Source organism: Leguminivora glycinivorella, chromosome 27, assembly GCF_023078275.1.
Source record: "Leguminivora glycinivorella isolate SPB_JAAS2020 chromosome 27, LegGlyc_1.1, whole genome shotgun sequence".
Classification (NCBI taxonomy): Eukaryota; Metazoa; Arthropoda; class Insecta; order Lepidoptera; family Tortricidae; genus Leguminivora; species Leguminivora glycinivorella.
In genome coordinates, this window is record NC_062997.1 from 1868923 (window position 1) to 1896866 (window position 27944).

The 27944-nt window shown below is 39.6% G+C and overlaps 1 protein-coding gene across 3 annotated transcripts in view; it reads right to left on the bottom strand.

Moving 5' to 3' along the window:
- Positions 1-2162: 2162 nt before the first annotated feature.
- The window catches only part of LOC125240270 (myelin regulatory factor), a 92935-nt gene continuing 67153 nt past the window's right edge, over positions 2163-27944 (bottom strand). Inside the window, exons 4-20 of one of the 3 annotated variants that reach the window (XM_048148131.1) lie at positions 27136-27302; positions 25190-25340; positions 19675-19870; positions 16371-16447; positions 15544-15651; positions 15287-15377; positions 14674-14809; positions 13869-13986; positions 12494-12686; positions 11658-11817; positions 10749-11229; positions 9906-10056; positions 4596-4641; positions 3811-3924; positions 3103-3231; positions 2679-2783; positions 2163-2206 (exon numbers count right to left, since the gene is read on the bottom strand). In XM_048148131.1, the coding sequence (XP_048004088.1) occupies positions 3134-3231; positions 3811-3924; positions 4596-4641; positions 9906-10056; positions 10749-11229; positions 11658-11817; positions 12494-12686; positions 13869-13986; positions 14674-14809; positions 15287-15377; positions 15544-15651; positions 16371-16447; positions 19675-19870; positions 25190-25340; positions 27136-27302 (2287 nt within the window). In that variant the 3' untranslated portion in view covers positions 2163-2206; positions 2679-2783; positions 3103-3133. Of the gene's footprint in view, positions 2207-2678; positions 2784-3102; positions 3232-3810; positions 3925-4595; positions 4642-9905; positions 10057-10748; positions 11230-11657; positions 11818-12493; positions 12687-13868; positions 13987-14673; positions 14810-15286; positions 15378-15452; positions 15652-16370; positions 16448-19674; positions 19871-25189; positions 25341-27135; positions 27303-27944 lie in introns of all 3 variants that reach the window. The other 2 variants (XM_048148132.1, XM_048148130.1) reach the window with 2 other exon arrangements.

Below are 27944 nucleotides of genomic sequence, written 5' to 3' on the forward strand. Positions count from 1 at the left end.
AAGTGTAGTGTCGCAAAAATACTCCAGAATTCTCAATACAAACATAAAACCCTAGAACTACTAGAAACTACACTGTAAGAGCGTTCCACATTATCCGATTCGATATGGAATGTAGAAAAGTTGTAAAAAGACATGATAAAAATTACAGTGACATCAGGTATAGTGGCGCCATGTGGCGTGATAATTGTCAGTTTTCGTCGTAATTGAAATGAAAAATATGACAAAATCTATTATGACAATGTCAGTTATTGACAATCTCTGTAAACGTGTATATTGTAAACCAGAAGCGACGAAATGTGGTCGGAGGCAAAGCAGATGTTCTGAAACAAAATTTAAACAAAATTAGAAATAGTGAGTAAGTAGATTCTAAAAGTTTAAGAATAATATGAGAAAGTAGCTTGTAAGTCGCAATTAGCATTGGATCAGAATACAATGCTATCGGTTTCTTGCCAACAGCATTCATAAGAAAGAGACAGGAGACGGATAGTAAACTAAAGCTTGACGAACCTCATTAAGAGCAAAACAAGCTCTGATCCTGAGTATCCAGTCTATTTATTATACAGCTAAGAGGCATTCGAGCACTCAGGAACCATTACTGTGTCAACGGTTTGGTTTCGTCACAAAGTCAGAGGCATTTCTTGTCTACTATATTAAAAGAGGGGTAGTAAAGCAAAAAAAGTTAGTAAATACCTTGTTAGGAGCAAAAGAAGCCCTGATCCTTAACATCCTGTCCATTTTGCAACTCAGTGGCATCCTGAGAACCCAGGCTCCGTATTGTAGAAACGGTTTGGTGTCATCACGAAGCCGGAGGCATTTCTTGTCGGCGTCATCGCATTGGAGGTCGCAGAGGCGGACCTCACTGAGTTGGTGGTGGGGTGACCTGAGGATGATTTGTCATGGTCAGCAGCCAAAGTGGCAAAACCGAACCCTTATATTTTTATGTCCCTCTGTAATACCATATTTATATAATTACTAGCTTTTGCTCGGGGCTTCGCTCGCGTTAAAAAGAGAAAAAAGTAACCTATGTCACTCTTCATCCCTTCAACTATTTCCACTTAAAAAATCACCACAATTCGTCGCTCCGCTTTGTCGTGAAGGACGGACAAACAAACAAACACACACACTTTCCCATTTATAATATTAGTATGGATGGCTAATATGAAAATACCGCATCTAAAATTCAAAACGAAAATATTTATAAAAACAAAATAAATCTATTTTACGATGTAACAGAATTTTTGTTTCAATTTAATAATTGCAGATTGACAAAACAATAATTCTCACTGATTTGATATAATTACGTCAACTGATAGTATGTAAAATCCAAAATGTATATGCCTTAACAAATACTTGCTAACTACTTATTAGTACCATTATGTACCTTACTACTTTGTGACAAGCCAAAAATTCCTACAACTTGAACCCCTCACCTGATAACCATATCGATGTCCTTGTCATGCAGGCAGTGTGAGAGCGGGACAGTGTATGTGATGTTGTACGTCATGTGTGACGTCACTATAGCCGTGAAGAGCGAGTCGTTCGTGAATGACTGGGTTGCGATGCCGAAGATCACTGGATATGTTTCTGCTGTGAAAGTAAAAAAAATACTGATTACATACAAGTTTGATATAATTTGAGTTGATATAATGTTACATTTCACCCAATTAATTTTTACCTCGGCAAATTTTAAAATTAGTTTTATGACAAGTCGAATTATATGGCGTATCCAAGCAAAAAGTACCAGATTGTCGTTTCGTACATTATAATAGTAATTTTTTTATAGCCAGAAATTATAGATTTTTGTTAAAAAGATACTTTTCGAATTAAATTTTCTCTAGGAGCTCAGTATTTTAATTCCATTACGTATTTTTGATTTTTCTTTACTACATCTTCTTCCAATGTTTCTTATCTCAACCAACTAAAATTAATTATTACCAGAAAGCTGCTCAAGATTCTCCTCCGAGCTTCTCATCGAAGCTGACAAAGCTTCATTCGCCTCTCTCTTCCTCACCCGCTTTCCTATCTCCCGTCTCACTCTGCCAGTCAGATTATCCGTCTGGTTCAACTTATTAGGATCTATCAGTGTGTTTTCCGCCATTATTTCATCGGGGATCTTTTTGAAGCGCTGGATTGAGTCGTTGTCTTGTTTGAGAGGTTCTGTGGCGTTTTTCTCTGGTATCACTGGGATGTTTGGGAGTTTGTTATCCTGAAAAAAAAAAGTTAATGTAATAAGGTCACTGTAAAAATGTTAGCAATAGTTGTGTAACATCAAATTTTAAAATTCTGCCGAGTAGAAGTTTTAGTACGTAAAGTATAGTGTTTTAGACTTCATACACTTCACAGTTTACCATGACTGTATGTGTAGGTACCTTATACATTTATCACATATTTCAAAGTGTTTTTTTCCACCAGCCCTCTGCGTAGTCATAACAATTTTTAATGATTGGTTACATTATACATTAATAAAATTGTTCAGTATTATTATACATTGGTTTATTTTAGTAATATATTCCTTATGTAAACATTTTTGTACAAATACTTGTAGGAAAATCATCAGTCATCACTGATGATGGTTCAAAAAATTGAAAATGTAAATCCATCGATCTGAATTACCCTGGGTAAACTGGGTACTTTAGATCGATGTGTAAATCATTTGCAATGAAAACAATAAGAATTACCTTTACTGGAGGTTCTGGGGGTCTGAACGTGTCATTGAGCTCCGGTTTCCGTTCCAAAGGCTCCTGGTTTTCGAAGGCTTGTGGGGGCTCCAGGTTACACGGCGACTGGTAAAATATTATTCTATGAGTTATAATTTTCAATATAATTATTATTTGATCAGACATATCAGAGACATAGATCAACTTTATGATGCACAACTACAATTTGCAATTATAACTCGAAATTTGTCTGAAATACTAAATGTTGTAACTAGTGTTTCTTACCAAAATCCTTTCTATCCATCTCGAAATATATTCCCAATCCTTTTGCAGCATTAAAAAATAAGGTTTTTTAAATTTTGCAAACACGAAACAAGCAGTTTACAGATTAGAACGGTCCAATATTTGCGGACACCAACAACATCGGACAAATATTTATAAATACCTGGCATTCAGAATACAGATCGTTTTCAGAGTTAGCAGAAAAGCTGCAAGCGCTCGCCAGTTTTCCAACAATGTCCGCAGTCGCTGTTATAGAGATCGCACGTTCCAGCGGCGAGCGTAGCGTCCATGTCTAGGAGAAATTATATTATGAGAAGCAGTTTTAGGAGAAATAATATGATGACAAATTGTTATGAAACACAAAATTGTACATTTTTAGATGGAGTAACAAGTCGAAACCAAAGCACTGTACAATTCAGTTTATAGATATTGTTAGGTGATTAACAAAAGAAACAAACATATATAAAATACGATCACCTTTCGTCCATCACCTCACAATACCGGTTGTTAATATATAAGGTTGAAATTTAATCAGTAATAATATAAGGTTGAAATTTATGAAACAGTTCGCAGTATAGTAAGTATGCAGGTAACTTTTTCGAAGATGACAAAACGTGTTATCTCCGAAATAGTTTTTATGGATTTGAACCTTATTACTATCATGATAGATGCTTTTTAACTACACTGAGACTTTAGCGCATGCCGTTTATACGGGAGCTAGCCGCCGTGAATAATAGAAACAAAGGCTTTTGTTGGACAAATTACGGCAAAAGCCAAAAAATCATCTCAGAAAATTCATACTATAAGCGTTTGTGTAATACGATACGTACCTACCCTGATGTGACTGGGACTAAAAGAGTATAACACTTACTCAAAACATCTCGGACATAATTTCTTGAAGCGTGGAGGGTAGAAGCGATAGTGCGCAGTGATTCTGTGGACGGTGTCGTCGGCAAATCCGGAGTCGTTTTGTGTGGACCTTTTTCTGCGGACATATTTTTGGGTGAATACACTAACTAATAAAGGTACTTTACTAGATTTACTTTGAAATTTTCATTATTTCATTACACTAAAAACCTATTTTACTAAATTTGAGGACGTTCCGTCGGCTTGGCGAGAAGCGAGGCGAACTCGTCCTCGTGAACGCTATGCAGAATGGACTCAGGACACTTGTATGAGCTTCTATTGTTTGAAATGCACGCCTCACGGCCCAGCCACGACATCGGTCTAAGCGCGACAGCGGTGAGCGGTGGCCATACATTGGAGCGAGACACAGCGATGGGACTTTTCATTCGCACGTATGGCTGCCGCTGACCGCTGTCGCGCCTAGATCAATGTCGTGGCCGGGCCGTCACGCCCCGCCCCGCTGTCGTGCAACATGAGCGTATGCTCAGGCCACAGTATAATAAAGAGTACTATCGTACAGTATGGCCACTCCCGCTCCCCGCTGAAAGTGTCGCCCATCCCCTCTCGATTACCTCACGCGAACAGTCGACCTGTCATACTTCACTCATGCAAGCAAAGCACGCGTTCGCCTACACGAGCTTAGACTGTGCTAGGAACGCGCCTCTTTCATATATTTGATCGTCAAGACACGTGGAGTGTTTAAAACATCACAAGTTCACATAAATAAATAAATAAATAAACGGAACAAACCTTTTGCATTTTTCTTCGAAGGCACATGTTGTGAGAATTTCAAGTTCTGCAACAAAAAGTTATTTTAATAAGTTTAATAACATGGAGAAAGAATTCAACCCGTCGTAAAGGCTTTCTTTGCTATTCGAAAACAGAGAGCATAATTACATTTTATCCACAAGAGGGCCAAGTAATTTCATTAAATCATTATCATCATAACTTGATGTTTAAAGCTGTCTGGTAGATTTACCTATGAACGATGATTTGGAATCTTATAATATTGAATAAATAAATGGATTTGATTTAGTTTGATGTTTTATAGTCAGCATTTTGTTCGTGGATTGGTGTGGTGAAAAATTTTGTTTTTCACTCGGTGGCAAAGTTTGTTTAACCTTCGTGCCTTAAAACACTCAGTACGCTCGCGGTTCAATATTGTAATCTTTCGCTTGATCGGGTATCAATATTGGCACGTGCGGTTAAACAACAAGTCTGCCCAGCCGCGTAGCGTCTGTGATTGCCGCCCGGGGCCGATCACCAATTTTGCCGATATGCCGCCCCTCTTATGATCAACATATCTATTATATCTAGATTATTTGGTCATTATACGTGCGAGTTGTGCTATCGTTGTAAGTGCGCCGTACACCACAAGAAAAAGATAAGATAAGATAATCATTTATTTGTTTGCTACAATACACACCAAAATTAAACAATTAAAACAACAATAAACAATAAAAAGTACTAACACTACAGAAAAAACAACAATAGCATACATTAAAATATGGGTGGGTTTGCTGTGTGCGTTGCAGCAAAAACAAAAGGGTCCTGGCTCAGTTATATGCTCCACTCTTTCGGGCGAAGCAACTGGTAATTCTGCTAGAACCCAGGTCACTAACAGATCGTTGTACAAAAAAAATGTAAAAAAAATAATAATAGTAATAGTTTGCCTATGTCTAAACGATTGCATTTAGTAACATGACATAAACATAAATTGCAAAAAAATACATACATACATACAACATACATACAATCACGCCTGTATCCCATAAAGGGGTAGGCAGAACACATGAAACTACTAAAGCTTCAGTGCCACTCTTGGCAAAAAAATAAAAATAAAATTACAAGGAGTGTGTGTGACTGTGTGTGTGTGTGTGTTTGTGTGTGTATGTGTGTGTGTGTGTGTATGTACACTAAAAAACAGACCAGACTAGATTAGATCCGGTAATCTGCAACCAAGTACCCGTATGGGATTCCTAAATTTTGCTTGTCCAGTACTCCAGTAGGTATTTTTTGAAATGAAATTTGAATGAATTTCGAAATTTGAATGAATGAAGAAGGGCTTAAGCGCCTCATTTTTTTAAGACACTTAAATTATTTTTGAGAATAATCGATATTCTGAACAATTTCTAGAAAAACGAAACGGAAATTAATTTAGGTAGATTTCAAGAGATTTGTAACTCCTTTCAGCGGCAGAGAGGGAAATTTGAGTTTTTTTTTCTTTTAAGTCCGACTTACGCTTGACTGTAGATTAATAATAGGCTTTCCTATGTAATCCATAGATTATCTCGTGTATTTTTTACCCATTTTCTTAAATTACTTGACTAAAAATAATTTGAGAAAATATTTTTGAAATACTTATAAAAAGCTCTTTCATTTGATATGTAACACAATATACAATTTTTAATTTTCATTTTTATTAAACAAAAGTGACCCCTACAATTAAATTTTCTTAATTTAAATTGCTTGTCCGTCTTTGGGTCACAGGACATTAGGTGTGCCAAATTTAAAGGTAATCGGTGCAGTAGTTTTGGAGAAAATTGGCTGTGACAGGCGGACAGACAGACGCACGAGTGATCCTATAGGGATCCGTTTTTCCTTTTGAGGTAATCCAAACCAATAGCTTTTGTCTTTTGTTCCTACTAAAGAAAACGGTCAACCAAATCTTGGTACTAAAAAAACGGCAAATTTGAAAAATAGAGGGCTCAGCGGCTAGCTAATTTCTTGAAACGCGTGCTTTGACGTTGGCGGAATCATCGACAAACCATATCCTGACTGTTCAAAAAACTATTGAAAATATAGTTCCGAAAAACTCATTGTTGCGAGCCGGGGTTCGAACCCGCGACCTCCGGAACGAAAGTCGCACGCACTTACCGCTTATGCTATCATCCTTATTTTAAATTTGCAATACTTATGAACATCGTTAATCTCTACAAATTGAAAGCATATATTTTTTTAAATATATTAATATTAATTACAGAAAATGGCCAAAATGAAAGGGGGGAAAACTATAAATTTCAAATTTACTAGGGCAATTGGGGTATCCTTAGAAAGAACTCAAATTATAGGTACATATCAAAACTATTTTTTTCATAATTTTTTTGTTGTGGAAAAAAATGTTTTTGGAAAAAATGTGAACTTTTATTACTTTATGAAAAATCCTTCTAGATTTACATTTTCAATTTGAACACTCTTGCTGGGTGTTTCTTGTACCTGTATTTTTTACAGAATAAAAATGAAAGTTTTTGCTTTCAAAGAGAGGAAAAATGGTTGAAATCGGTTCACACAATAAACAATTATCCCATAAAAATCATCCTCCATAGGTCGCACACATTAGTTGACTTAATTTGCCGAAAGATATCGCTGTACGTTGAACGCTCATTTCCTACATCGCGTTTTTCCTGATATAATGAGGTCGCTTCAGGCAGGGCCGGATTAAGGGTAGAGCGAGTGGAGCGGCCGCTCTAGGCGCCGCATGGTAAGTGGGGCGCCAAAATCGAGAATGTGGAAAAATCCATACAAAAAATTATACGTTGCGTGGGCGCGCACATATCACAAAATGGCGAGAGAAGTCGAAAATTACCCCACCTATTGAAAATCTAGATTTGTAATTCAGATTAAGTGGAAAGTTACACCACATTGCCAACATATACCAACATTCATAAGGGCGCTGTTGCTAGGGCGCCGTAAAAGGAGGATTCTAGCATTTCTAGCCCTTGACGAACCACGTTCTTGTGCAGCGAACGGCAAAGTTACGTCGCTATCCGATAGTCCAAAGCGGAGTTCCTCATAAAGCCAAAGGCGCAAAACGTCTCAGAGAGGCGCAATTTTGTGAGTTACAGTCACAGCGGATGGTGAGCGAATTTCAAAGCACTCAGATAACTTAGTGGCAAAATACCGAAATGGGCATCCCGACGGTGACGATCGAGTCCGCAGTTAATCTCTTAATTAACTCTTAGTATTATAAAAATAATAGTGATGGCGAAATATAAGGCCTAAAAGTCGGGAACATAGGCTCCCTGTGAAGTCAAAATACCCCCAAATATGTCAAAGACTCTTATATGCTAAGCTCTGCAGACGATAAAAGCTTGAAAGTTCGCGGATTTCCCGCTGGCTGATTGTATTAATTAATCGAGTCAATAGGAAAAAAAATCGCGCTCGCTTCGCTCGCGCTTACTATTTATATTTATCTTTTAGTTAGGACAAATTCCGAATCTGCTTTCCTGACTTGGCCACTATAGTGCTCCATTTTGTTTGTTATTTTATGTACATGATATCCACGTTCAGCCACAGTTAGTACTAGGGTGCGACTACGAAATTTCAACCATTTGTCCCTTTCGCACTCCGTATGATGCAATCCATAAATTCTGTATTGCGTCAATCTTCAAATTACGGCATTACTATAAAAAAATTTCGCGCTCGATGCGCTCGCGATTTATTTTCCTACTTAGTGAAATTTCTTCCTAAGGGCGCCGAAACTCCAACTCGCTCTACCCTGATCGAGTGCACGGGCCGGCGCTGGCTTCAGGAGTGTCCTTACATGTCGTAAACTATTGAAGTCGAGTCTTGATTTTCTTTGGACATTGTCTAACAATAAAATTGTAAGTATATTAAAATATTACTTATGTGGGAATTGAGTCTTGAGAGATTTAGTCAAGTTTGTAGAGTTATTGAATAACATTTGATGATTCACCTATTGAAAGTTTGTACGGAACCCTCGGTGGGCGAGTTCGACTCGCACTTGGCCGGTTTTTTTAGTGCTAAAATTTGGTTGACCGTCTAATATTACTCGGTGGCCTTAGCACTAAGCTGAATTAGTATTGTTTACTTACTCACATAACATACGAGAAATATTTCAAACTTGGAACAAAACTAATTCAACATTCAATTCAAATTCAAAAATACTTAAATAGACACTTACACAATTTGAAAATAAGTGGATTGAAAAATGAATATCAATCCAAAAATCAAATGTAATATTTTCCTATTATAATTTAAACTTAGCACTAAACTTCGGAACAAAATGACGAATTTTGTTTGCTCAACTCAAGTAATCATCTGTCGTAAGTACCTACATAAAAATATAAAACTCCATTCATTACAAAGTGCTTAACAGTATGAAGATAAGGTATTTTATCGTGTAATATAGGTGCCGCTTAAGCTCTTTCGCCATAGTTTTTCGAACATTCGCCTATACTGCCTATAGTTCGTGCGCGCGGCCGCTCGCGCCCCCGCCCCGCGTCCCTCGCAGCCGTGGTGCATTCGGCGTCAGGACAAAACAGAGAATTGGCGCGTTTCTCAGCGCGATTTGAAAAATGTTGGTCTCATAATAAAATTTTATTTATTAGTAGGGTTCCGTAACAAAAAGGTACAAAGGAACACTTATGGTGCGACTCTGTCTATATGTATGTTCTAATGAACACAAGTTAATTTATAATCTATTGAAAATATTTTAACTTGTGCTGTCTTAAAGTAGTCACACTACTATAAATATATTGGTTTCGAGCTGTGTCGAAACCAACCTGAGTTTGGTTTACACGGGGGGCAAGAAAAGAACCATACCGTTCTGCCCTAGGGGTGGACAGAGGGCGCTACGAGTCCTTGTATAGATTACTTATATGAGAGATAATTTCGATCTCGACAGCTGTGACCTGGGTGGCCGAGCGGATAAAGAGGCATTTCCCGCGATTGGAAAGTACGCTGGTTCGATTCCAGCCTCAGGCACCAGAGGACTTGGTCACTTTTTCTTTCATATGTGTAATTTATTTCGGTTTTAATTTAAATATATGTATGTTATAATTTTTAATTGCCGATTTTGCCGCCCCTTGTCATGTGCCGCCCGGGGCCATGGCCCCCCCGGCCCCCCCCTCGCTACGCCACTGAGTCTGCCCCCTTGTAAAACAAATAACTATTTCCCCTCACTAGCTCGGAAAAACACGTGTTTTGTCCTTTAATACCAGCGGGTAAAAACGCATTTTATCCACTAGAAAAAACTCGCAAAGGATTCTATTCTCGAACCACTCGCTCCGCTCGTGGTTCAACTATAGAATTATTTACCTGTATTTGGTTCAAGTCTGACGGCGTGGCTCTGTAGTACGGGACGTTTTCTTTCCTAGTATAATATGTGTATTTCTCGTGCTGTCTGTTTTCTTTCATGTTTAGCAACTCTTGATGTTCGCGGAAGTATAGCGCAGACATTACCACCAAACTAAAACAAGGAGATTTAATAATTATATTACTTTTTTTTTATTAATAGCCTACATGGTGTCCCACTGCTGGGCAAAGGCCTCCCCCATGGATCTCCATCCGTCACGGTCTTGAGCAATCTCCGGCCAGTCGCTAAGATATGCGTCAAGGTCATCCCGCCATCTCCGCCTATTACTTATTAATCTTATAAAATGTACTAACCAACTTATGGACCCAAGTAGACTGAAATAAACGATTTTTTTTTATAAGAAATTAAATTATATTTGTAGGTTGGTACGGAGTAGGTCAGGAATTAAGGAAGTGTAGAGGAAAAAAGCCCCAAAGACTATTTCTGATTTGGTAAAATAAAACTGTTCCGACTATTACACAGTTAGACAGGGGAATTTTTCGGTTTTCGCTTCTATCTTGAAAAATATGCATTTAGCGATGTAATAATTATTTAAGAACGGAAATTTATTACATTGAAATATATCTATAGAATCATTAATTAAATGTAACTAACTTTATTTTTCCTTGAATTACTTATAAGCTTGGATAGTTCATGTTAAGAGATAAAAAAAATTATATCAAATAATTATTATGTGAAATAGTTTTATAGGTACATATTGAGGCTTTACTATTTTTGCAGAACTTGTAATAAGTACGTATTAAATCTACACTAATCAATATATTACTAACAAAGCTTTAACTTACCAAACAGCCATAATAAAAATCAAAATCGTGATAACAATCTGCAAGAACTTATTAGAGATCAACTCGCTGCTCACATCACTGTATTCCTTCTTGCAGCAAAACGCCAACTTAGTGTTGCCAGTCGAGAAATCATCCTTCAACCATAGACAAGTATCTTTTTTCTTCGACATGGTGCTGTCATCTGAGATTTTCTGGATGTCAGATTCCAAAGTGTAAGGGAGTTTGCAATCGTGTTTTTCTTCTTTATGGTATCTGACGCATGTTTTGTTGTAGTTGTAGAATTTTCCGTATTTTGAATAGTTTCTGGGATCGTGGCAAGTCTTGCATTGTTTTCTCGTGTATTTTGGGGAGTTGTGGCTTAGTTTGTGGCAACATTCGTGTCGGCGGATGTTGCGTGCGATGTCGCGGATTTGGTCTATGGATATGTTTCCGTCGCTGTAGAAGGACTTTGAGGAGGTCGATATGGCTGAGAAATGGGAGTCTGAAACAAATAATAATTCTGTTGTGAATGGACTTTTGGTTGTCGGTATCTGAGATGTTGGATCCCTCTGCGTTCATGGTAGATACGATAACAAAGCTCATTCAATCAAGGGATATCGTCATAATCTTTAACATTTTGAACGCCACGGAAGACATTTCATCGTAGAAAAAAAAAATAGTTATACATAATATGGTGGAGGAGCCCCTTTTAAGAATTTAGATTTGCAGAGTTTTTTTTTATTCAGATGTTGAAAGTAAGAGTACTTAGAGTAAAACATCAGGCAACATTTTAAGGTATGTGAATTCGCATGAAACAGTTAGCAAACGAGCCGCTTAATATAAGCAGCTAATAGAAATAAGCATCAACATCTAATTAGTCACTTAATGCCAATGTTGAGAATATTTGACTTGCACTTTCAAACCACTTACCACTGCTTATATTGGACCTGGCACTATCCCTCCTCTGCAGAATATTGATTTTGCAGAGTTTCCTGTTGATCTTCTCCAGGTGGTCGATACGGGACTCCAGGTTACCGGTCACTCGGCATAACTCCTTGACTGCTCCCAGGTTCTCCATGAAGATACGGTCCTGGAATTAATCAAAATATTAGCCCACAGTAGGTAAGACTTTTTTTTTATTATTATTATAAATGGGCTTACTCTTGGCCACAGACTAGCCAAAGGCAAAGACGTGGCCAACGATGGAGTGAGCTCGCCCAGAAGATGCCTGGGTTGGACTTGGAATATTCAAATTGTGTATAAAGTTGGTTCTTGGAATATTCAAATTTTGTATAAAATTAAGTTCTTAAGTATAACGACCGGTCTGGCGCAGTCGGCAGTGACCCTGCCTGCTACGCCGCGGTCTAGGGTTCGAATCCCGGTAAAGGCAATATTTCCCCGATTTGATCAAGAAAAGATCGTCTAGGTCTTCCACTTCCAACTGACCCTTCTACTCTTTTTTCATATACTTTCTTCGTTAATCTCTCATCCATCCTCTCTACATGCCCGCCATGCCTTAACATGCCCATCGAAATCTTTGTCACCACATCTACATCCACTCCACACTTCTCTCTTATCACGCTATATCTGATCCTATCACTCAACTTCACACCACCCATGCTAATTAACGCTCTCATTTCCACGGCATTTACTTGACTTATTGACGACCAGGAACTTGTGTATAGTGTCTCCGTTGGACCTGGGGTGTAAACCTAGGAGGGTAAAGTCATTATTATCCCGTCACCACAAGGGATTTTAAGTCTTACCTTATTGACGACCAGGAACTTGTGTATAGTATCCCCGTTCGGCAGAGTGACGTCTCCCGCCTCCTTGACCGCTTCCGGCAGGACTTGTCTGACCTCCTGCGCGATGACGCCCGTGTCGGCCTGCGGGGCGGGGGACGTCGGGTCGAACCCGAGCAGGCCCGAGTGCTCGGCGAAGGAAGGGTCATAGTTGAACCTGGGAAAGGTAAACCATATCTACTTATATGTATAATCTTCATCACCGATTTCGATGGCGGCGACCTCAGCAATTATGAATGGCGGATTCTAATATAGGGTTAGAATTAGCTTGGTCTTAGACTCTTTGGCAAATGTTACAATAGACCAGAGGTATTGTATTTACTCAGATATACGTAAATGATATTAGAGGCTGTATTTTATCCTCAAATAATTTGATATGAATAAGAATAAGAAATTTATTTGCTAGAATACTTATAACTAAGGTACAGATGTTCGTGTAAGAAGACAAGTAAAAGTATTCAGTCATCGTCATGACGACATGCAAATGTTTCTTAAAACTAAGTATTAAATTTATTAATTATACAAAATATATAACTAATATTAAAAAAATTACAAAATTAAAATCTACAATCTACAATCTGATATTCTTGAAGGTCGTAGATCGCCAAGATGTTCGTTCCAAAGATATCAGTTGGAAATCGATCACTTGACTTCGGACCGTATATGCCGGAGGATTCCAAGAATACCAAGATTTAAAAAGAAAATTGAGCACTGTTTTATTAAAAACAAAACAGGCCAATGATCCAACTCGCTCCATGTCTATTTTTTTAACCCCCGACGCAAAAACGACGGGGTGTTATAAGTTTGACGTGTCTGTCTGTCTGTCTGTCTGTCTTGTCTGTCGTATCGTAGCTCCCGAACGGATGAACCGATTTCGATTTAGTTTTTTTTATTTGAAAGCTGTGTTAGTCGGGAGTGTTCTTAGCCATGTTTCATGAAAATCGGTCTACTAGGTCGCGGTCGGGGGTTTTCAAAATTTTAATTTTGTGGTTAGGTTAGTTTTCACACGAAGCCATTTTTTTAACCCCCGACGCAAAAACGAAGGGGTGTTATGAGTTTGACGTGTCTGTCTGTCTGTCTGTCTGTCTGTTTGTCTGTCTGTCTGTGTGTGTCTGTCTGTGGCATCGTAGCTCCCGAACGGATGAACCGATTTAGATTTAGTTTTTTTTTTTGTTTGAAAGCTGAGTTAGTCGGGAGTGTTCTTAGCCATGTTTCATGAAAATCGGTCCACTATGTCGCAGTCGGGGTTTTTTTTCAAAATTTTAATTTTGTGGTTCTTTTCATCTTCTCATGAACATTAAGACTTTCTTGAGTGTTAGAAGGGTTAGAAGACGCTTACTTGACAACTCTGATGCTCTGAACATTCTTCAATTGCTGTGCCGTATCCAACTCTTCAATATTGTGCTTCGCACGAGCATCTGACGGGTGGACTACGTGACCCATCACTTTGAGGTTACCTGCAAACGATACAAGATTTTTTTTAGGAATAATCAACCAGATGTTAGATGTCAAAATTCCTTGTATGATGTACGATTACGGGCTTTTTTAAGTAAATTATTCTTAAGGATGTTTTCAGTATGAGGGATAATCATCACACAAGAATCGCCAGGAAATACAGTAGTACTAGTAACTGTTATATCAATGAAGAAAAAACGCATTTGATAATGATGATGATCATGAACATCGTACATCATACTCCAATCATTAAATAATTTCAACTACGAAGACAATTATACTGTTTTCAAAAAGAATACTACAATTTTCACGATGAGAAAAATAAAAGAAGTCTTAATTAAATATTCGTCAGGTTATTCAGTGTTAACTCAGACTAGACAGCTGAAATCAACACTGTGTTCAATAAAGAAAATAATACATGTAGTATTTATGATGATGATAATACACTTACTATTCATGACACAGGACTAATCAGGCTAGTCAATGTTGATCCTAACACGACCGTTAAAATGGACACTCTTGTCATTGTCATTGATGAAAATGATACCTTTACTGATGACGATGACAAACATTTAAGAAGTGCCATGCTTGGTGCGAATAGTATTAATTGACACCGACACTACCAAAGTAGACACTGATTCTAATGATGATAACGATGAATATAATAACAATGATTATAAAACACATACCATTAATGACACAGGACTCGTCAGGCCTGTCAGTGTTGATTCCGACACGTCCGTTGAAGTGGACGCTGTTGTCTGACACGCCTCGCTGCCACCAGTTCTCAGTGCAGTCCGACTCGAACTGTCCTGGGTTTGATGCCTGTTGACAGAAATAGATTCATGATGCTGAAGTAACGTAAAGAAAATAATCGAGATACGCAAATAAGTCAGAATTTTGATGCATAAAGGAGTCAGAACTTTGAGTAGTTTTGATACTTGAAGAGAAATGATGGGAGTAGATGGATCATTTAGACACGTATTTTTTCTTTTTCCTATAAAGTAAAAAGTATTACGATTAAGGACAGTAGGCGTTGAGGACTTCAACGATATTATATATTTTATATATTTTTTCTTTTTTCTCGTATACTAAATCTTTGACTTGTGTATCTTACTATCTCTCTCTCTAACTTATCAGAACTATCATATGATCCTGTCACTAGCAGCCACCATAATATCTCCATTAGGAAAATATGCCCTCAAAGAGACAACCAGTTGAAAATGTCTCATGTCGGAATTGTATCGTTCTTTCTCCCTCATTCTCTTTGTTATTGTATCTTACTATCTCTCTCTAACTTACCCGAACTATGATCCTGTCGCTAGCACTAGCAGCCACCATAACATCACCACTAGGAACATACGCCCTCAAAGAGACAACCAGTTGAAAATGTCTCTTGTAAGAACTGTATCGTTCTTTCTCCCTCATTCTCTTTGTTATTGTATCTTACTATCTCTCTCTAACTTACCCGAACTATAATCCTGTCGCTAGCACTAGCAGCCACCATAACATCACCATTAGGAACATACGCCCTCAAAGAGACAACCAGTTGAAAATGCCTCTGGTCAGGATTTGGCCGACCCTTCTTCCTCATATTATTGTTTGTGGTCTCTGCGAAGTGCAGGCGGCCGACTGTGACTTTTGTTCCTTCACGTCTCAGTTCCACTCTGGAAGAAAATATCAAATTAACTACAATTCTAAGGATAACTAGTTAACATTACGTACAATCAGCAATACAGCTGTGAATACAAAGTGCCAAAAATATATATACACACAGTAATCGGCGAACATTGTTCTTGAACAGAAAAAAACAGTGTTCAAGAATAAACTCAAAAAACATCTCTTGGATATCCTATAGGAATGGCGATGGCCATTACTTCCTACCGGATTGTCCAATAGATAATTCTGATTAATATAGCGATATTTTAGCTGAGCTGAGGCGTAGGGTTAGAGCCGGCGTAGCTTTATTTGACGTTCATATGCGCATTGTAATATGCCTACTTGAAAAATAAATATTTCATTTTCATTTTGTTTTTGTTTTGTTGTATTAGCGAGCTCTGACTCCACAGTCAAACTATATAAATAGTTTTGTGGAGCAATATATTTAAAATAATGTTCTTGTATCCACATGTATATTACTTGAATAAATAAATAAAATAAATAATAAAGTTCTGTATGCAAATTTTTGACATTTTAGTTGTACCTATACAGTGTTGTTTTGTTGACTATACTTGTTACAATTTTTACTTTTGACCTAAAAATAATCGCGGCGACAAAGTTGCCCGTGGGCGCATACCCTAATAGCTGAAATTTAAAGTCTGCCTAAATATATAGTAAAAGAAATACTTATAGGAGAGAAGGAAATAAAAGATTTACGAGCACTTACGGTACAGGATGGAAAGGTTTCTTGGTACGGTCTGATTGGCTTTGTTCAACTCTCACTTCTTGACTGGGATCCTCTGCCTAAAAGTAAAGGTTATGTTAATTGACATTTCTTTCAAAACCGACAAAATGGATCAGAAACCTGTTTTTTCTTAAATATCTTATGGATAAAGTGCCTCGCTTAGAACTAGTTTTTCGTAACATTGGTAATAGAATCGCCAACAGATACATCATAACCACAAAATTAAAATTTTGAAAAAACCCCCGACCGCGACATAGTGGACCGATTTTCATGAAACATGGCTAAGAACACTCCCGACTAACTCAGCTTTCAAACAAAAAAAACTTAATCGAAATCGGTTCACCCGTTCGGGAGCTACGGTGCCACAGACAGACACACACAGAGACAAACAGACAGACAGACAGACAGACACGTCAAACTTATAACACCCCGTCGTTTTTGCGTCGGGGGTTAAAAACAGCCGCGGCGCTCAAAAAAATATTCGAACATATCCTTGACAATATAGGCGCGTTTGTAACTTCAGATAAGTAGGTTTTTGATCATCGCGATATATTTGATAGCGATGTACCTACCACCACCAAAAACGAGTTAGCGATAAACTATCGGCGATAGATTCGAATGAAAGGTAGTCGCTCCCGTGTCAATAAAAGAGAGAGCGAGCGAGTAATAGTTCATCGCTCGGCGACGAACTATAAAGTCGCTCACGCTATCTTCGCGTCCCTTATTTTGTTCGTTTCTAAAGTTCATCGCTTACTCGCCTTTGGTGGCATTTAGGCTTTAGAGTGGCATATGACGACGCAACGAAGCCTCGACGTTACGTTGTCACCTAAATCTAGATGACGTTTCTTACTTTTATGTGTTTATTTTTTATGCTCTTATGTATTTTTAGTTACTCAGTGCTTTGGTTTTTACTGTCGTACTGTGTAACATATTTGAAATAAAAATAAATAAATAAATAAATATGAGTTAATTATAGGTACTTTTGTGTAAACATTCTGAGTAGAGATGGGCCGAATATTCGGTAAATATTCGGTATTGGGCATATTCGACAAGTTTTTCAATGTTCGTATTCGGCCGAATAGTTCGGTTACATTGCCGAATATTTACCGAATAAATAAAGTAAATAAACAGCGTAAGTTATTTCGTAATTCATCACATAATGACATCCTAGTGTCCCAGAAGTAAAGAGACATTTTTAAACATCTTACTGGCCGAAAATTTTATAAGAAAGAAAAAAAAGTTTAGGTGTCATAACGTCTATGGTTTTGTTATCTGTCATTTAAAGCGGGAATTTCATTATTGCGGAATATTTTTTCAAAATGAAGCGTCAAGAGTATGAAATATTTGCTAAAAGAGTTATTCTATTTTACGAATCTCATAATAAAAAGGATACAGTAAACCACTTTCTACAAGAAAGTGCTAGGCGAACTAGTATATATAGAATTATAAGACGTTACGAACAAACGGGTGAGACTAGTTTTAAGAAGATTCCGGGAAGAAATAGGACAGTGGCGATACCTCGTAATATAAATCAGGTTAAATCGATTTTTGACAAGACTCCTTCGACGTCCGTCAGAGTGGCAGCTGATAAATTAAAAATACCTAAGTCGTCTGTCGCCAGAATAAAGAAGAATGATCTAGGTTTGAAAGCATATGTAAAACAATCAGCTCCTAAATACATAAAGGACCAAGAGCAACGTGCAAAACGAGGGTGCCGAAGAGTTTACAACAGTCAGTTAAGCAAAGTACTCGTTATTGACGATGAAACTTATGTTCCGGTGGATCCCAACGATGTTTCTGGAAAGCAGTATTTCCATTGTACCAGTCGTAAAGATGTGGCTTACGACCAAAAAGTTGCACCAAAAGCCAAATTTTTCGCAAAATATTTATGGCAAGCTATAGACCAATTTGGCAATGTCTCCGAGCCATACATTTCGTCAGCCTCCATGAACGCAAAAGTGTATCTGAACGAATGCATTATTAAACGTTTGATACCTTTTATAGACAAGCATCATTTCAGGGATAAGGTTATCTTTTGGCCGGACATGGCGACGTGTCACTACGCTACTGGTGTTACTCGGTACTTAGAGTGCGAAAACATCGACTTTGTACGTAAAGAAAAAAACGCTCCGAATGTACCACAAGCTCGCGGTATCGAAATGTTTTGGTCCCTGTGCAAAAGGGAGTACAAGAAACGACCAGAGAAACCTAAATCCATAAAAGCTTTCAAGCAAATATGGACCAAATTGTCCAAAAAAGTGGCTGCAAAATCAGGAACAGCTGTAATGCGGCGGGCCTCAGAAAATTTAAGAAAAATTGCTTACAAAGGTGTTGCCAACGCAAATTTAATATAAACATAATAATTTAATTACTTTTGTTATTATTTTCAACCAAAATTATTACCTTTGATGTTTACTTTATATTAAAAAACTTGAAAATAAATTTGTCTCTTTACTTCTGGGACACCCCATATTTCTGCATTCTAAGGGACTACTTATACCAAAGGGAGTTAAAAATGCGTTAAAAGTATTTTATGCAACAGGCGTTTAAAGGAGGTCAAAAAAGACGAGTGGCGTGGGTAACAATTTGAGGCGAAGCCGAAAATTGTTATTAAGACGCCACGAGTATTTTTTGACTCAGTTAAACACCGTTGCATACAATACTTTTTCTACGACCATGCACTTACTTTTGAATAATTTTTTTAGAATAACTTTCGTGAAATTTGCACTGTTTCCTATAAGTATTTTGACTTGTCCTCTGCAATGTTTCTGCACTCACCCTGTCGCTCGCACTCCCCCGCGCCGCCGCCCGCCCCCGGCCGGCGCCCCGCGGCCCGCTATATCCCTTAAAGGCTACCTAACAATGCTGTAAGAGCTATATCGTATGCGTGGGTACGCGGAGCGCCGGCCCCCGGGGGCGGGCATCTTTTATGTAGGGTTTTAACGATCTATGCACGACACGGTAAATGACGAATAACAACACGGGAGTAGAAAAAATATAAAATACAATAATTTTGTATGATAGTAAAAATAACGTATCTTAATAAACAAAGACCAAAATTTTCTTATGCACTAAATTATAGGAACATTAAGATAAATGTGTACCCATTACCAATCATTGAAACGTTTTTAACTCTAAGTCAGGATTTAAAATATGGCTCAACCGAATATTCGGCCGAATGTTCGGTTCGGCAACAGCTGAACCGAATGTTCGGCCGAATATTCGTATTCGGCAAAGTCCGTATTCGGCCCATCTCTAATTCTGAGTAAACGAGAATCTAACTTACTTTGACGCCATAAAAATGAAGCCTAAACCCGCTGATCTTCTTAAATCCCTCGTTAGTCTTGACATAATGAGGGTCTCCTTGCATCTGAATCTGGCAGGTCACCTGGAAGTGGTTCTTCTTCTGGCAGACGAAGGCCTCGTCTATTTGAGAGAAGTTGAAGCCTTTGTCGGCGCCGACGATGTAGGAAGGGGGTTGCCTGGAGAACAAACAAACACAAACAAACACTGGTTTAAAAGGGTACTTTTCTTCCCTGTTAGGAGGCGGCAAAGTGGCACTTTTCTGTTCAAGGACTGTTGCCATTATAAAATATTAACGCAACGAAAATAATTTGCTAAAACCAGTTGAATCCCTCACTATGCTCAGGATTCTATACTAGTCTGGCCTAGCCCTGTCTCCTATGCCAATGGTCCTGGGTTCGCACCCGGTAAGGCCATTAATTTGTCCGATGAACACAGATATTTGTTCCTAAGGGTAGATTGGATGTATATCTAGATTCCTAAAGTTTTTTCTTCGATTTTTAGATCGCCTAATATTTTTTGGCATAATGATCATTTGGCCTTATTTAAATGTCCCAATATTGTTTCGCCTAACGCCGTTAAAACCCACTTTTTTAGAAGCGATTCGGATTTGTGTGAGGTCACGGTTCTAACCTAACCTAAACCTACCTTTCTAACAGCGAATCGGTTCTGGGTAATGTCATTTTTGGGGCAAAATTTAAATTATGCCAAACGATCGTTAAGCCAAAAGAGCGTTAGGCATTTCATAATTCGGCCAAATGAGTTAGGCCAAGTGATTTTCGAACAAACGTCATTAGGAATGTAGAGGTAGTCCCGGGTGGATTGCACCAAACCGTCTATCACCGTTAAAGCGTTCGTTAAATTTTAATATCTGGGCGACCGAGCTTCGCTCGGTTCTATTTTTAACCGACTTCAAAAAAGGAGGTTCTCAATTCGACTGAATTTTTTTTTTTTTTTTTGTATGTATGTTACTCGATATCTCCGAGAATCGTGGACCGATTTTCAAAATTTTTTTTTTGATCGAACCGGTATAACCCCGAGATGGTCCCATTGGCACCAAGTCAGGGTCTGATGATGGGATCCTGGAGAAATCGAGGGAACTCTTCAAATGTTATAGGCACATGTAATGTTTTAGTCTATTTTTCAAAGGTACACCAGTATTTACGTCTGATGGTAATAATTTTATGTGGCTGAGCTGATGATGGAAGGTCAACTCCTCAATGGTTAGGAGTTTAAGGATAATTCTTTCACTACTGTACATGTATTCGGACTGATACATATAATATCTTATCTTATCTTATCTTAAATCTGCGGGGGCCCTTACGGATACACTTCGACCCATCGGGATCTTTTGTGCAATTACCCCCTACGATCCTAAGATCCTTCAGCTATTCAGGAGCTTCTCGACCATCTCCACGTATCGGATGATGAGGCTCATGGGTAGCTCTCTGAAGTCCTTCGGTGCCAGGTAGCCTGCTCCAAAGTTCTTCATTCTTTGTCTGGCGAGGGCGTGACATTCACACATTAAATGTCTGACGGTCTCTTCCTCTTCGCCACACATGCGACAATCAGTGTTGTCGGCGTGTCCCATCTTGGCCAAAATTCCTTTGACCCCGTAATGGCCTGTGAACACCCCCGTTATAATTTGGAGTTGTCTTTTGCCTAGCTTCCCTAGCTTTTTGCTCCATCCAGAGTCTACCCTCTGCATAAAGAGCTTTGAATGCTTCAGACCAACCAGGGCATCCCACTCTTTTTGGTGACTAGCCTTTGTTTGGTCTTTCATAGCCATTCTGATGGTTCCTTGTGAAAGGCCCACATAAGGTTCCGGACCTATGAAGTTGTCTTCAGATCCGGCCTTGGCAAGTTCATCAGCGTTTTCATTGCCAATGAAGCCTTCGCGCCCCGGTATCCATACCAGTTGCACCTTGTTTTGCCTTCCAAGCTTGTTAAGAGCTTGGATGCCTATTTTAACTATAAAACTCCCGTGAGACTCATACATATTTAAAAAATATTTTAAGCGGGTTACTCACGTATTAAGTCGATATAGCGTTCGACATGTTTCGGCTCAATTTCGAGAGCCTTTCTCAAGAGTAGCGACACCCCGCCTTTACATGTGTTTTTTATATTTTTAAATAGCTTGGATGCCGTTTAATACCAGTCTAGAGGTAACTCTGGGCGATGTGAAGGCTTTGAGTGCCGCTTGACTGTCGCTGAGTATATAGATAGTCTTACCTTGGATTTGTCTAACTATATTCTCATGTACACAGGCAATTATTGCATATGTCTCGGCTTGGAAGACCGTGGCATAATTGCCCATGCTGATACTACCACTGTAGTCATTTGCATAAATGCCTGCGCCCGTACCAGATGCCATCTTGGACCCGTCTGTATACCAGATGATGGTGTTGTCATCAGGGGTGGGTGTCTCCAGCCCCTCCTTCCATTCGGCTCTAGTATGGACTTTGGTTTTGAAGTTTTTGTGGAAGATGAATTTCGGTTGCATTTTGTCGCAGCCCATACTCATCAGCCTTCCCATAGAATTGTTGTATTCCATGCTTGTGTGTTTAGTCTTCGGCATGCTATCGCTCCAGAGGCCTGTTAAAGCCAGCCGGTGTAGCGATTTCAGTGCCTCAGACTGTATCACTAGATGTAGCGGCGGGAGATCCAATAGTACCTCCAATGCTGCTGTTGGCGTCGTTCTGAACGCACCCGTTATAGCCATGCATGCTGTCCTTTGTACCTTCATGAGGACATCCTTGCATGTGCTCAGTAATGTCCTTGGCCACCAGGCCAGGCTTCCGTACAGGATTATAGGTCTCACCATCATGGTGTAGATCCACCTTAGTACCTTTGGGTTTAAACCCCATGTTTTGCCGTAAGCTGACCTACACATTCCAAACACTCTAAGTGCCTTGGCTGTGGTCAGTTCGACGTGTCTTTTCCAGTTCAGTTCTTTGTCTAGTGTTACCCCTAGATATTTCACTTCATTGGAAAGTTCAAGTACCCTTCCATAGAGCCTTAGTTGCTCCATGCCAGTAAGGGCCCTTTTCCTGGTAAACGGTACTACCACTGTTTTGCCTGGATTGATGGAGAGTTGTTGGTGGTTACACCACCTCTCCACTTGCCTCAGTGCTGTATTCATGATTTCTGACACCGTTCCCGGGAATTTCCCGTTTATGAGTATCACTAAATCATCTGCATAACCCACTGTATATACTGGGCCCTTATTTAGTTCTTCCAAAAGTGAGTTCACTACCAGGCTCCATAGAGTCGGAGAGAGAACCCCACCTTGTGGACAACCTTTTGTTGCTGTGGCTAGTAATTCTTCCCCCATGAGGGAGGACTTAATTAGCCGGCTGTTCAACATATTACCTATCCAGCGGCAGATGGTAGGTTCTATGCCATGTTTGAGTGCAGCATTATTGATTGCACCATATGTGGTGCGATCAAAGGCACCTTCGACATCCAGAAATGCAGCAAGACATAGTTCTTTGTTTTCTATGGCCTGCTCCGCTCTAGTTGTCACCAGGTGTAGTGCTGTCTCCGTGGACTTGCCCGGCTGGTATGCACATTGCAAGCGGTGTAGTGGATGTCTCTTGAGCGGACCATCCCTGATGTGTCTGTCCACCAGTTTCTCCAAAGTTTTAAGGAGAAATGATGATAGACTTATGGGCCTATATGATTTGGCTTCTGTGTAATCCTCTTTGCCTGGTTTGGGCAAGTATGTTACCTTTACTAACCTCCATGCACGTGGTACATGTCCGAAGGCAATACACGCTTTGTACAGTCTACTCAAGTGGGGTATAAGTACGTTAGCGCCTTCTCGTAGTAGTATGGGGTAGATTCCATCTGGCCCCGGGGCTTTATATGGCTGAAATGTCGATAATGCCCATTGTATTTTGTTGTGGTCTACTACCTTTTTCGACGTGTCCCAATTATGCCTGGTCGTGCGAGTGCACTGTTCCGTAACACTAATTGGTTCATCGTCTGGTACACTCTGATTTATTATCGAGCCTGGAAAGTGTGTGGCACACATCACCTTGAGGGTCTCTAGCCCCGTTTCAGTCATTCCACCATCACTCCTTCTAATAGAGGTGAGTGGGACTGACTTCGTTGTGGCTAGTGCCTTCGTGAGTCTCATGCCTTCCGGAATGGAACCGATTTGATCGCAGTGGTTTTTCCACGCTTTCCTTTTCGCTTTTCTTATCATCCTATACATATAATATCACTAGGAACCACTAAAAATCAACTGAGCTGATGATGGAAGGTCAACTCCTCAATGGTTAGGAGTTAAAGGATAACTCTTTCACTACTGTACGAGTACATGTATTCGGACTGATACATATAATATCACTAGGAACCACTAAAAATCAACAAATAAATAAACTTTTTAACAAAAAATAAAACCGCCTTCAAAAATAAGCGCGTTACAAAACACGGAGAAACTAAAAAGCCAAAAATAATAAACCTTTCAATTCAGGTTTCTTATCGTATTGCAATAAGCTAAACATCCAAATTATAAACAAATCAATTATTTTTGGAGTCGGTACCAGCCTGTGTATGGTTGGGTGGGGCAGGCAAACAGGCAATAGCAAGGCGACGAACAGGTCTGGTACCGACTACAAAAATAATTGATTTGTTTATAATTTGGATGTTTAGCTTATTGCAATACGATAAGAAATCTGAATTGAAAGGTTTATTATTTTTGGCTTTTTAGTTTCTCCGTGTTTTGTAACGCGCTTATTTTTGAAGGCGGTTTTATTTTTTGTTAAAAAGTTTTAATATATCACGTCTTTAGATAAGAAAAAACTCTTATAAATACAAAAAAAAAAGACAAAAAACAAAAACTTAATTTCTGGCCGGGATTCGAAACCCTGACACCTACGATCTATCTGCGTACATTAGACCGACCTCGTACGACTGAGCTAAGCGGAATCGATGCGCGCGCGGCGAAATTAAGGACCATATTTTACGTTTAAAAACGCGAAAGAAAAACTCATGAAAACTCGAAAATTCGCGTTTTCCGGGATCTAAGGCTACGCTAGATCGATTTTTCACCCTTGAAAACCCCCACATAACAAATTTCAGCGAAATCGTTAGAGCGGTTTCCGAGATCGTCGGTATATATAAATAAATAAATAAATATACAAGAATTGCTCCTTTAATAGTATAAGATTGTATGTGAAGATCCATTTGACGATGATGTTTCCGTCAAACGTGGTCAACGTGGCCCTTAGTCATTGATGTTTTCTATTTATATCAGTACTAGCTTTTGCCCGCGGCTTCGCTCGCGTTAGAAAGAGACAAAAAGTAGCCTATGTCACTCTCCATCCCTTCAACTATCTTCACTTAAAAAATCACGTCAATTCGTTGCTCCGTTTTGCCGTGAAAGACGGACCCCCCCCCATATATTTTTTTATCATTTAATTTGTAAATTCTGAAATGGGAATTTTGACCGACAGGTCAAAAAGTGCAGAAGCGGGATGGAATATACTCACAGTGGTTTCAAGTTGCAGTCATAAAGCGTGTGCCACAGGTTCTGCTGGAAGGGGGCGAATCTGATGCACTGCAGAGGGACATCATCTCCTGCTTCTGACCCGTCCACGGACGGTGGCGCTGGACGGACATGCGTTTCTGGCGATAGGGCTGCTGAAAAAAAATGTGGTTGGTTTTCCAATTAAGTTACTCCACAGCAAGAGAGATGGCGCTGCCATTCAATATTAGAAAGAAAATAAATTAAATAATTTCATGATCATGATTTTTTTTTGCTAATAGTACCTAAGAATGCCACTAGATTCCCAAAATGATATAGCACCTTAAAATTTTCAAAAACAGCTCTTTAGCGTTTATAGGTCGTCGAAATTCTAAAATCAACCCGAAATTGTATTACTGAAAAATACCTTGGAATAAAGCTTTGCGTTTTTTACTTAAAACATACTTCTCATGCATATTACGAACCTAAGTGTTTTTTTTTTTAATATATTATGGGCTTACTCTTGGTCACAGACTAGCCAAACGCAAAGCCGTGGCCTACGATAGAGTGAGCCCAGAAGATGCCTGTTCACCCTTGAGTTGAAGGTTGCCGGGTTATATGATGATCTGGTCCAGCTCCTGAAGATCTACAACTCACAGAGCTAGTATAAAATGTAGACCTACCAGGTTCACACTTGACTTGTGAAACGTCTTGCGAGTGCTTCCTCTTCTTAGTGCTGGGTTCCTGAAGTGTAGTGTAGACCGGCAAGGTCTCATGGCCGAGAGACACCAGTTGCGGGCTGATGATGACCTAGTCCAGCTCCTGAAGGTCTACAACTCACAGAGCTAGTATAAAATATAAACCTACCAGGTTCACACTTGACTTGGGATACATCTTGCGAGTGCTTCCTCTTCTTAGTGCTGGGTTCCTGAAGTGTAGTGTAGACCGGCAAGGTCTCATGGCCGAGAGACACCAGTTGCGGGCTGATGATGACCTAGTCCAGCTCCTGAAGATCTACAACTCACAGAGCTAGTATAAAATATAAACCTACCAGGTTCACACTTGACTTGGGATATATCTTGCGAGTGCTTCCTCTTCTTAGTGCTGGGTTCCTGAAGTGTAGTGTAGACCGGCAAGGTCTCATGGCCGAGAGACACCAGTTGCGGGCTGATGATGACCTAGTCCAGCTCCTGAAGATCTACAACTCACAGAGCTAGTATAAAATATAAACCTACCAGGTTCACACTTGACTTGGGATACATCTTGCGAGTGCTTCCTCTTCTTAGTGCTGGGTTCCTGAAGTGTAGTGTAGACCGGCAAGGTCTCATGGCTGAGAGACACCAGTTGCGGGCTGATGATGACCTAGTCCAGCTCCTGAAGATCTACAACTCACAGAGCTAGTATAAAATATAAACCTACCAGGTTCACACTTGACTTGGGATACATCTTGCGAGTGCTTCCTCTTCTTAGTGCTGGGTTCCTGAAGTGTAGTGTAGACCGGCACGGTCTCATGGCCGAGAGACACCAGTTGCGGGCTGATGATGACCTAGTCCAGCTCCTGAAGGTCTACAACTCACAGAGCTAGTATAAAATATAAACCTACCAGGTTCACACTTGACTTGGGATACATCTTGCGAGTGCTTCCTCTTCTTAGTGCTGGGTTCCTGAAGTGTAGTGTAGACCGGCACGGTCTCATGGCCGAGAGACACCAGTTGCGGGCTGATGATGACCTAGTCCAGCTCCTGAAGGTCTACAACTCACAGAGCTAGTATAAAATATAAACCTACCAGGTTCACACTTGACTTGGGAAACATCTTGCGAGTGCTTCCTCTTCTTAGTGCTGGGTTCCTGAAGTGTAGTGTAGACCGGCAAGGTCTTATGGCCGAGAGACACCAGTTGCGGGCTGATGATGACCTAGTCCAGCTCCTGAAGATCTACAACTCACAGAGCTAGTATAAAATGTAAACCTACCAGGTTCACACTTGACTTGGGATATATCTTGCGAGTGTTTCCTCTTCTTAGTGCTGGGTTCCTGAAGTGTAGTGTAGACCGGCAAGGTCTCATGGCCGAGAGACACCAGTTGAGGACTGATGATAGTCTGGTCCAGCTCCGGGAGGTCTACCCGCATTTGGTTGTACCTGGAAAAAAATATCCTCGTATTTATATTTTAACTAGCTTTTGCCCGCGGCTTCGCGTTAGAAAGAGACAAAAAGTAGCCTATGTCACTCTCCATCCCTTCAACTATCTTCACTTAAAAAATCACGTCTATTCGTCGCTCCGTTTTGCCGTGAAAGACGGGCAAACAAACAGACACACACTTTCCCATTTATAATATTACATACACACATACATACATACATACAATCACGCCTGTATTCCATAAGGGGGGTAGGCATAGGGTAGCAATTTATCTTATAATTTTAAACGAGCAATTCTTGTATATTATTTATTTATTTATATATACCGACGACGATCTCGGAAACCGCTCTAACGATTTCGCCGAAATTTGTTATGTGGGGGTTTTCGGGGGTGAGAAATCGATCTAGCGTAGCCTTAGATCCCGGAAAACGCGAATCTTCGAGTTTTCATGAGTTTTTCTTTCGCGGTAGTAAACGTAAAATATGGTCGTTAATTTCGCCGCGCGCGCATCGATTCCGCTTAGCTCAGTCGTACGAGGTCGGTCTAATGTACGCAGATAGATCGTAGGTGTCAGGGTTTCGAATCCCGGCCAGAAATTAAATTTTTGTTTTTTGTCTTTTTTTTTGTTTTTGTATTTATAA